The 11614-nt window shown below is 40.9% G+C and overlaps 1 protein-coding gene across 1 annotated transcript; it reads left to right on the top strand.

Annotated features, from left to right (window-relative positions):
- The first annotated feature begins 480 nt into the window (after positions 1 to 480).
- LOC117553953 (neuronal acetylcholine receptor subunit alpha-7-like) lies at positions 481 to 8789 on the top strand. The gene is made up of 10 exons (XM_034228107.1): positions 481 to 857; positions 2931 to 3070; positions 3511 to 3555; positions 4350 to 4459; positions 4545 to 4624; positions 4859 to 5026; positions 5329 to 5523; positions 5977 to 6063; positions 6189 to 6298; positions 6962 to 8789. Exons 1-10 carry the CDS (start codon positions 806 to 808, stop codon positions 7859 to 7861), a joined length of 1887 nt encoding a protein of 628 aa, XP_034083998.1. The 5' UTR covers positions 481 to 805; the 3' UTR covers positions 7862 to 8789.
- The last annotated feature ends 2825 nt before the right edge of the window (positions 8790 to 11614 follow it).

Raw genomic sequence — 11614 nt, 5'->3', positions numbered from 1 at the left:
GATCTATAGAATATAGTAGGCTCCTGTTATTACACGTAATTAACTTGTTATCGCATTTGTACACGTAACAGGAACATATTTTATTTAAATCTAAAAAATATAGTGATGTTTTGGGAGATCAGACCACATTTTATAATTTGCACTTCACTATCATATCCAGAGGGTGTCAGCATTACTCTGTAAATGTATTGAAGTCAGATTTTACCAGCCAAAGTGAAACGCTTTCTGGTTTATGTGAACAAAAAAAATGACAGACTTATAACTGTTTAAATTATTGAATGATTAAATAAAAATATTTCCCTATAGGTCCCCAGTGTGTTTACACAACATATTCTTGTTTTTCTACTTTAATTTCCTCCACAAGATTTGATTTAGATCCACTTACTGCTGCAATATAATCCCATGATTTGCATCCATAGACTCACACATGCGAAGTCCCTCTTGAAATCCGTGCCAAGTGAGCAGGTGCAGGATTGGCTGAGCTCTGGCTGAGCACAGAGGCGTGAAGGTGGATGTGAGCTGTTGTTCGAGATATGCCGGCTCACTGACTCTGGAACAGCATCTCCCTCTTTAGAGGATAACCCGTTTCACTGCATCTCTCGCTCTCCCCCGTCTCTCCTGCTCTCTCTCTCTCTCTCCCTCCTTTCCCTTCTTCGTCACTGACCGTATCACACTCTCTCCACTTGTTTTCGGTAGCATTTCTTCCTCTTTAGACCACGCTTTTAATCTTACTCTCTCTCTCTATTCTATCCTCCCTCATTTCTCTCTCCTGCACTATTTCTCTGTTTATACAGAGGAATGCAGTATGTGGCACGCTGTGGTTCTTTGGCTGTTGATGCTCGCGACTCTGCTCCAGGGTGAGTGACTTTCACTGCTGCTTTGAGTGCTGCTGTGCTCGAACAAGTGTCTGTTTTCTGCATGTGCTATCTATACTGTATGTGCTCTCTTGCATGTGTGTGTGTCTCTGCATTTAGAGATGGATAAATGGCTGGTTAAATAATCAGATGCATTATATGATTGATAGATAGATAGATATATAGAGATAGATAGATACATACATAGATACATAGATTGATTGATTGATTGATTGATTGATATTGTATGTCTTTACTGTAAAAAAGACTTATGTCACTATAGTTATTCCTCACTATTTTTGCATTATTGTATTTCCTATTTTGTATGTCCTAAACTTACTGTATTTTGCATTGTCATAGGAATCTGGAACTAAAAAAACACTTGCCAACAACTATGCTGTAGCTGGTATTAATTACAAAATGTTCTTTTAAATCTTTTGAATTGACTTTTTGAGATAGATAGCTTTATCTTTAAGGACATTTCTGTGCATCCATTGCAATACAAAGTAGGAAAGACTTCAGTCATAAAGATTTATAAATATCAATAAGGTGCAAATCCAAAAGGAATATAATAAATGCAATAACAAAATGGTTAGCGACATGTCTTATGTATGCGTTGTTAGTGAGAATGGTTAACTAATCAGATACAATCTAAGAAAGATAGATAGATGGATAGATAGATGTGCTCAGAAAATAAGAAGGGTGATCTATGAAGCTATGAATGTATGGATGATCATTATGGACACTAAATGGACTATTAATCTGAATTATAGGTACACCAGCGTTGGAGTCATATTGATATTTATTAAGATATAGTTAAAGAATATAGATTTGACACCAAACAGGAAGTGCATTAATATTATACCGTTTAGCACTCCCACGTATGGATGTTGTGGTATACAGAAAATATCTGTGATATTTAAAAAAACAATAATATTGCTTTGATGTAAGTAATACACATTATGATAATATCATGTTGTCATATGTGAGCACTGGTTTTTGTTTATCAGTTCATGGTTTTCTTTTCACTCTTTATTAGTGTTATTGTTATCTTTGTATTTAGTGATAGTTAGAGACCCCCCTCCACCTCCTTTTAGTTTGAGTGTATTCACTTGTCATAAAAGTCACAATATTCACAATAACCAAAGAAGATGAAGGTGCATTTAATCAAGTTTTCCCCAAAGATCTTTCTGTAAATATCACAATCATATCGTTATTGTGAGTAATTTTAGCCATACTCTATCTATAAATCTATTATTGTGACAGCCCTACTCCTACGCAGTTTATAAAGTGGTATCAACGGTTTGCCTGCAGGCATTGTGCAGCTCTTCAAATCAAACTTTTATTTATTTTTCTTATTCAATATGCTTTTTATACCAATGATAACCTCCTCCACATCAAAGTGATTGTCTTCTGCAGAATGAATCAAAAGTTAATCGAAGCCTTGGGTGGAGTTTAAGGGCGAAGAGAGAGATAGTTCCCCACTCTCATCGTTGTGAGTGCTGTGTGTGTCTGTGTGTCTGTGTGGGGTGTTTTAGTGTTTAATGGCCTCACTATTTCCTGCATGAAATTAAAGTGACATTTTTACAGCGCTGAGAAAGACTCGGCCTGTCTGCTGGTGATCAATCACAGCCAAAATTGATTAGGAGGAACAGGATTTGTTCCTCTCCGGGCTCCTGCCTTCTGTCGTCTTTTTCTTTCTCACATTTTCATTCTGTGCTCTCTTCTCTTGGCCTGTGTACTCACTCTATATCACTCTGCTCTATCTCCATTTTAAAACATTTTACTTTACCCCTAAAAGCCTTCTCTGTTCACCCACATTTGAGCATGTCAACTCTCCTTCTGTTGGCTTGCTTTTCTTTCATTCACCTAGCCCTCAATTTCTACACCAATTTTCCCCAAACTATCCATCAATCAATGTTAATACACTGTTTTTCTGCTCTCTGCATGCCATCTTCTTTGGCTATCCAACACAGCTTTATAACTGTCATTTTTTCTCTTGCTTCTCTTTTGTGACTCAACTCTTTTCCATCCCATCCTCTCCCCTCCATTGAACCCCCCCCCCCCCGTCTGCAGTGTCAGTTCAGGGTCCCCACCAGCGGTTTCTGCTCAGGGAGCTGCTGCGGGACTACAACCCCATGGAGAGACCGGTGGCCAACGACTCCCAGAGCCTCACCGTTCAGTTCTCCTTCACTCTGATGCAGGTCATGGATGTGGTACGCATTGCCCAAAATGCATCATCATACACCCACACTGAAACAACTGAAACGTTTACTTTAATTAAATGTAGTATTTCAACAGATTTCATAACGTATTAGGTGAGTTGAAAGCGATAATAATACGTTTAAATTTAAAAAATGAGGTTCAAGTTATTATTGTGTTTAACTAACCTGACATAATACATTTGATTAAAGTTAACATTTCAGTGTATACAATACCTTATGAATGAAAACAGTCTGATTTATGTCTGCTTATAATACGTTTGATTCATGTCACTGTAAAACATATTATTTACATTTTTTAAATAAAACTACATTCAAAACACTATAGATTATAGAACAATAACTGCTAACCCCTGCATCAACCCCGATGACCCTTGAAGACCCATGCTTTAAGTTATATCACCTATTCTTTTGTATGTTTTGTGTTATGCAAGGATGAAAAGAACCAGATCCTCACCACAAACGCCTGGCTGCAGATGGTGAGTAATGAATATAACTAATGATGGGATATTGATTTGTGTCCTGAAAATGCCCCCCATCACTTGCAGGATCAGCTACACAGCACCTTCCCATGCGTTTGAGTGTCATGATAAATAAATCTTCATCAGTGCGATATTTGAAGTCATTTGGACTAAAGTGCACATTCCTTCATCCTTCTGCCCGACAACTTCATATTATTTTGTATTTCGTCATCGTCAACTAGGCTTTGTCAAGTTAATGTTGTTAAATTCATCCAGCCCGAAATCCATCTAGCCATGCATCAAATATAACAGCTCATCCTTCACAGGGTGGCAGGGGGCTGGAGCTGATTGCAGCTAACATTGGGCAAGAGGCGGGTTACACCTCACAGAGCTGACACACAGAGAAAGGCTTTCATTCACACTCATATCGGCCATTTAGAGTAAGAAAACCAACCTTATATTATGTATATTTCTGTGGGTGGAGGCATAGTACTTGGAGAAAACGTGACACAAAAAGGCCCAAACAAGACATTTAACCCAGAACCCCTTTTGCTGAGAGGTGACAGGAACAACCATCCAAAACACATATCATAATTTCTCGGAGAGGGCTTGACAAACTGTACGACAGGCGACATCCTGAAACCCTCAATTGGAATAAGATAAAAGCAACAGAGGAAGATCCCTCCTCCAGGACGAACAGGCTAAAGATGTTGTGTATAGAGTAGACTTAAATACAAAAATGACATTATGTCTATCTATGCATGTCGTCATGTTTTATGTCTGAAACCAGTCTTATGCTTGGGTTTTTCCAGCAATGGTACGACCACTACCTCCAGTGGAACCAGTCAGAGTATCCTGGAGTTAAGAACCTCCGTTTTTCTTCGGACCAGGTCTGGACACCTGACATATTGCTCTACAACAGGTATGTGTGGTATTTTAAAATGTACACACAAACAGTGCCACTGCTGAGCTCTGAACTATCTCACCCCTGTGCTCCTATCCTTCAGTGCTCATGATAAGTTTGATGCCACCTTTAAAACCAATGTTCTGGTTAACTCCAGTGGCTTCTGTGAGTATCTGCCTCCAGGTACGTGTTCAATCGATCCAAGTTTGTCTTCAAATCCAAAACGACATTATATTCAGTCATTCTGCACACATACAGTGTTCCTCATGCTGCAGCAAATCAATCCTTAGATTGTTTACTGCAACCTAGTATATTAGTTTACTTCCAGATGGCTGCATGAAACACATTTTTTTTAAATCAAGTTTCTTTTGCCCAACACTTACATTCCTCTTGACTATTTCCCCTGCTGTTTTCAAGGAATATTTGTCAGCACCTGTAGCGTGGATGTGCGATGGTTTCCGTTTGACATCCAGCGCTGTGAACTGAAGTTTGGCTCCTGGACGTTCGATGGCTGGCTGCTGGACCTCCAGATGAAGGAGGCTGATGTTTCAGGATACATGACCAACGGAGAGTGGGATCTACTGGGTAAGAGGCTGTGGACACCCTGTATGACAAAGAGTGTTGCTTAGGAACAGTGCTTAAATTACCATGGAGTCCAGTATCTTTTATGGAAATACAGTAAAACAATTTACTGATTTATAAAATACATATCCTGCCACCCTGCACATCCATGTTTTTCCCAACATCAAATCTCTCCCTTCTCTATTTCAGTTTTGTGTAATAAAATATTTGTATGATGCTGGTCCTATCTCAGACTTGTATTATTATGCTTCTCATTTCATATCCTCGCTGGTGTTTTCTGCATTATAATGTCGTCTCTGCTGCAGAGGTCCCTGGAGATCGTCACGAACTATTCTATGACTGCTGTGCAGAGCCCTACCCTGATGTTACCTTTGTGGTGACCTTGCGAAGAAGGACCTTGTTTTACGCTCTCAACCTCCTCATGCCCTGTGTGCTCCTCTCCTCCATGACCCTGGTCTGCTTTCTGTTACCGGCCAACTCGGGGGAGAAGATCAGCCTGGGTGAGGAATATTAAGAGGAGGGTAGTGAAGAACAGGGGTGTGGTATTGTTCTATAATAAGGAAGATTGATTAAATGTAAAATAGGGAAAACAAATCCGCTGTGAGATGAGTAAGGATATATTTCTTTCTGCATATTCTTTACACATTCCCTACTTATTTCCCTCTTCCAGTGTTTCTCTTTCTAATCGGTCTCTGACAACAGTACTTTGAAACCTTCCATGTGAAATGCACAGCTTTTGTAATGTGTCAGGAGGGCTGAGATGGAGTGAACGAGAGATAAAGACAGAAAAGGGCATAAGGGATGTCAGAAAGACAGATGATTTGGGCAGAAACAAAGTCAATTGCACGATACAAAATATTTTGTTCCACTACTTGCATTCTCTTCTTTTAACGATTCTCTCTTCTTTCTCCTGCGCAACCAACCAATCCTCGGTGTCCTGTTTCTGCCTCCAGGCATCACGGTTCTGCTTTCTCTGACGGTTTTCATGCTGATGGTTGCAGAGATTATGCCTGCCACTTCAGATTCTGTCCCGCTGATAGGTCAGTTTGGCTGTGTACACATTGCCCATGTGTTTGTGGGTTTTGCTGTATTTTTTGGGGGGGGGATTGACACTGTTCATACAGATCCTAATGAGTGAAATGTTCTCCACTGCTGTCCGTCTCAGGACAGTACTTTGCCAGCACTATGGTGATTGTCGGGATGTCAGTAGTGGCCACAGTCATGGTCCTGCAGTTCCATCATCACAGCCCCAACGATGGAAACATACCACGCTGGGTGAGTTGTATAAAGTACTTTTTAAGCAATACGAAAAAGAAAATTCAAAACACTTTACAACTAAGCCTGAAAAACACAATAGTACAATCAAATGCAAAAATAAAACAAGAAAAAACACAATCGTAAAAACCATGGATACATACAGTAGGATAAAATAAAAGGGACCAATTCATTAAAAGCAAGAATTAAGAGGGGATTAAAAGAGAGCTCATATTCAGCTAAGCCGATATTCTTAGACAGATACTTTCGGAGTCTTGTGGCCTTGACAGAAAAAGCTTGATCCCCAGCTTTATCTTTGAGTTATACAGCTAGCTGTCTGGAAATGCAATGCTTTGAAAGTTAACTGTTTTGATTTTATATTGAAACGCATCGCCAACCATAGAGAAAAACAGATGTGGTACGATCCCATCACTTGTTAATGCCTTGGGGATATTGCTTGTCTTAGGATATTTAAGGCTTGTTAAAGTGCAGAAAAGTGAAGATCGAACAAAATAAAGGCTTTTTTAAAACTAGGTAGGTGAAATCCAAGGAATGGTTTAGGACATGACAAGCTTAGTGGAATGTGGATGAAATTTAGATGTGGTTATTAAACCTGCTCAGAAAACGATTGAAGGCCACGTCTGTTAATGTGCATCTGTCTTCTTTAATATTTGTGTCCTCCAGGTGCACTTAGTTCTGCTGCAGTGGGTTCCTTGGTTCCTGCGGATGAAGCGTCCTGGAGAGGGAGCGGAGCCACCTCTTTCCAACTTCCAGGCCGACTGTCAGAGCAAGAACCTGTCCTCTCCTACTACCACCACTACCACCACCACCAACCCCACACCAGTGCCCTCTATCATACCACAGAGCCTCAACTCCCTTCAGGCCAGCCTGGCTCAGCTCAACCACCCGATGTCCCACCCGATGTCCCACCCGATGTCCCACCCAGGATCCCACCGGCCCGGCTCTCATACTGGTATCCTCCCTAATATCAGAGATCCTGGCCCCAACCCACATCCACAGCCCAACGGCCATCTCCTGTATATGGGTTTCCAGACCTTCCAGACCACGGCAGAGCTGGAGCAAGTGCAGGGAGGCAGAACCATGAGTCACGGCAGAGTGAACAGTGGAGTAGTTGGAGGCGAAGGAGAGGGAGCAGCAGCCGGAGCACATACTGTAGATACACCAATCCATCACCACCTCCAATCTTCCAAGTTTAGGAGCCCCCCACTGGAAACTCGTCTGTCCATAGACCCCGACTCGTCAACCACAGCCTCTGGACCCTGCGGCCTGGAGACTGGGTCTGCAGCAGGGAGATCAGCCGCTATGCAGAACCACAGCGGGATGTTTCGATCTGTTGCAGTGGACCACCAGCTGCAGGAGCTGCTGGTGGAGGTGCAGTTTTTAGTGGAGCGCGTTAAAGAGCAGGACCGGCTGGTCAGCTTGGCAGAGCAGTGGCAGTTTGCTGCAGCTGTCATTGACCGCCTGTGCCTGATGGGATTCAGTATTTTCAACATTATTTGTACCATCGCTATCCTCATGGCCGCACCCAACTTTGGGGAAGCTCTGTCGAAAGACTTCATCTGACACACAGAGGGATTTGAGAGAGTGGAAGATGTAAAGGTATGATACAGATGAGGGTTTGTTGGAAGCACAAGTGCTGTTAATGACACTGGGACATACAACAGTACATATTTCCTATAAAGCTGGAGTGGGCTGTGGTACTTGTGGATTGGAATATGATAATGCTCATTCAGTGTTTACTGTTCACATATGTTCTTTTGCAATGGTTTCTATGTAAGTGTTATTTATGTGTTTGTTTCTCCCAAAAGGTAACCAAAGTTGTTATTTAGAGGTGAAAAATAATCCATCTTGTGTTTGGGATCTGCTACTAAATATAATGGGTTCTACTTTGACTCATTCCACACCCTTTCACCAAATGTCATGAATTTTGGACCAACATTTTTTCTCTACTCGAGCTGACAAAGCATATCGTTCTTGGCAGAAGTCAAAAGTAAAAGAAGCATCTCATATATTGATCATTTTGGTGAAGTTTCAACAAAAGCATTTTTCACTGAAACCTTGATGATGAAGGTTTGTGTTTCTTTTGTTTTTATCCCAGTCGTCAACAAATTAAGAGTTTGTTGGAATAGTATTGTAATTGAGGATCCTTTAGGAAGATCATCCTAGAATGTGTGTGAAAACTGGGAAGCATGACTTGATTTGATCAATACTGAATTTGTTATAAAGTCTTTGTACTGCCATCTTTGAATGCTTCATACAAATGCAGAGAAACTTGACACTGATGTGTTGCATGTAAACCTGCTTTTCCATACAATACAGACCTGAATATCTGTATGCTATTGTGTGATACTAAAACTATTATTTATACTAAAGTACACACATTTCTGTTTGCACTGATGAGCTTCTTTACGAGATGTAATTGTTTTTTAATTCTCATAATATCCTTATTTAAATTTGAATTCTTCTATTACATTAAAAGGTTTTCACAATGTTTAATTTTCAAGAGTATGTCCAAAGTCTTGTTATAAGTATTTCTCCACATGAATATTATTTATCACAATAACACAGCCTGAACATCCTCCACATATTTGGATGATGACACTGGTGATTCATTTCTGCAGCACCTTTACCAATCACAGTATCTGATGAACCGCAGAAAACAAAAAACCCTGCATTTGCCTTAGGGATTATTTTCTACCTTTTTTATTTGTATCTAGCCGTCATTTAACCACGATAGGTTCGATTTAGATTAAAACCTTTCAAAGGCGTCCTGGCCAAGATAAGCAGCAGCAAAAGATTAAAAAAAAGTTATTGTATAGAGATACAAAACAGTAGAATAACAGTTTAGAAAAAAAAGAAATCCTTCAAAAGATCTTACAAAAATGTATTTATCATTCATTGGAATGACACGACATCTCAGCTGAATAGGGATGGTTAAAAGTACTCCATGTCTTTCTTGTTTCTGAATATGTAATACACTTTGACATACACAGCTAGAAAAACATTTCAATGCTTCTTTTTGATTCAAATCATTGGACAATATTTTCCCTTTTTACGAATTTAGATAAAGTTCAGATTGAAAGACGTGAAAGAAAGAAGGTCAACCTTCCAATAACCCTTTTCAAAATACTTTAAAAAATATTTTAGACACACACACACACAACATACAGAAAAACATAATCTCTATGACAGTGGCTGCGCATCAAGTGTTGGTCACTTTGAATAGCAATAGGTCTGAGACTGAGCTGTAGACATTGTACAATAAACAGCCTCATGTTTTGTACTCTCTAGACATGTATCACATGTTTTTCTCTGGCTCTGTTTCCTTTGATCAAGGTGTAAACCAGAAACAGAGAGTATTGAAGGAAAGGGGGTATGAGAGGAAAAAGAGCCAGATGGAGAAAAGTAAAAATTGAGGTAATGTAGCGCAACAATAAAAAGGGGCAAAAGGAGGCAAGAGACAGAATGAGCGATGCAGGGGAGGGCTATGCAGAGGCACAGACACAGAATGAAAGAGTACTAGAGAAGGAGATAAAACAAGGCGGGTGGTTGGGAGAAACAGTGGAGGGAAGGGAAAAATGTGCTGAGAAAGGAAATAGGAGCCGATAAAGTTTTTAACTGATTGCTCATTAATGAGAGAGGGACAGGAGGAGGGGGAGTGGAGAGGAAGGAGAGAGAAGTGAATCCCCCCTCCTATTCCTCTTGGATGCTGCTGCTGCCTTCAAAACCGTACTCAGAGCAGCGTTTATGGGTGACTGGACAAATATTCTCAATTGGCAAAGATTGCATGTTAGGGTTCTTGGCCAATATTCTAATGCAAAATGATGAATAACGCAAACACATGATGATTGAATTTAGCTAAATGCTCTTTTAGCATGGCAGTGCGGAAAACCTTTACCCTATTAATAAGGCTTAAAACTTTTTTTATTGTAAGTTCAGTATATGTGCAGGCATGGCAGTTTACCATTCATTTCAATGGCCTATTGAGCTCATCCTGTCTGTGATGGGTCTGCCGGGGCGGCCTAACATAGCTGAGAGATGCAAAAAAGCACAAGTAATAAATCTGAGATACTCTTCTACTGCAGGGACTCAGTCATCCAGCAGCCCGGTGTGCACAGATCCTGCAGAGCTGTTTGTTCAGAGGAGAATCACACAGAAACAGTGGAGCACGATGCAGAGAGCAGGAGGGTGGGATGCAGACATGTTTGGTATCAAGGGGCCACTGCAGTGTGTCGCACACATCTGCAGAGTCCTGCTAAGCGACTCATACATCAAGTAAGGACCCTGCTGCAGACCTGATGCAGTACACTATCTCACACACACACACACACACACACACACACACACACACACACACACACACACACACACACACACACACACACAATGGGACATTACATTGACTTACATGCATTTCCTGGAGACTTATCCTAACCTTAACCATCACCAACACGTGCCTAACCCTAACCCTAACCAAGTCTTCACCCTAAAATTACTGATTCCCCTTATGGGGACCTCCATTTTGTCCCCATAAGGGAGGTGAGTCCCCACACGTGACTGTATAAACAGATTTAGGTCCCCACAAGTATAGTAATGCTAGGCCACACACACACACACACACACACACACACACACACACACACACACACACACACACACACACACACACACACACACACACACACACACACACACACACACACACACACACACACACACACACACACACAGTGCACTTACATTGCTGATAAAAACCGGGGCGAGGGAATATAAAAGAAAGCAGTAATATAGTTGACGTGCTGTGTTTTAATAGTTCAAAGAACTGAAAGGAAAAGAGCGATGCAATAGTTTTTTATTTTATCCTCGATTTAAGGCAGTCAGCTTTTCCTTTTTTTATAGTAAAGAGGAGGGATTAGGAACATCCCAGCCTATTGGACGTGTTCCCCAGACAGTCTAAGTGTTTCCCCATGCACAGGAAGAAGCTGCAAATAACTCATGCTTCCATTTCAGAGTCCCAATGTAACATCTTGAAATTGTAAAACAATTTCTCCCATGATGCAGCAGTGCACTTTTTTAAAATCATTTTTTCAAAGCCTCTTCCTGTGATCAAGGTATGAAACTGATATGCACTGAAATTGGACCCTTGGTAAGACATCACAACGATGTTTGCATTTCCAAATTCAGATGCTCCAAGAAAGCATCCCTGACCAGCAGCGGTCGATAGCCATTAATTACAGGGTGTAGGCACTCAATGCAGGTCGATAAGCAGCGGCCATCTCACTGCCCGCTGGGTAATTATGTCCCAGATCTCATTTA

The sequence above is a fragment of the Gymnodraco acuticeps genome, unplaced genomic scaffold (genome assembly GCF_902827175.1).
Source record: "Gymnodraco acuticeps unplaced genomic scaffold, fGymAcu1.1, whole genome shotgun sequence".
Classification (NCBI taxonomy): domain Eukaryota; kingdom Metazoa; phylum Chordata; class Actinopteri; order Perciformes; family Bathydraconidae; genus Gymnodraco; species Gymnodraco acuticeps.
The sequence above is the reverse complement of the archived record's forward strand: the minus strand, read 5'-3'. Positions and strand labels throughout refer to the sequence as shown.

Coding starts and splice junctions, on each gene's coding strand:
- LOC117553953 (XM_034228107.1), top strand. CDS start 806: ATGTGGCACGCTGTGGTTCTTTGGCTGTTGATGCTCGCGACTCTGCTC. Junction 3,071..3,510: donor TGATGCAGGTCATGGATGTG/GTACGCATTGCC, acceptor GTGTTATGCAAG/GATGAAAAGAACCAGATCCT. Junction 6,299..6,961: donor ATGGAAACATACCACGCTGG/GTGAGTTGTATA, acceptor TGTGTCCTCCAG/GTGCACTTAGTTCTGCTGCA.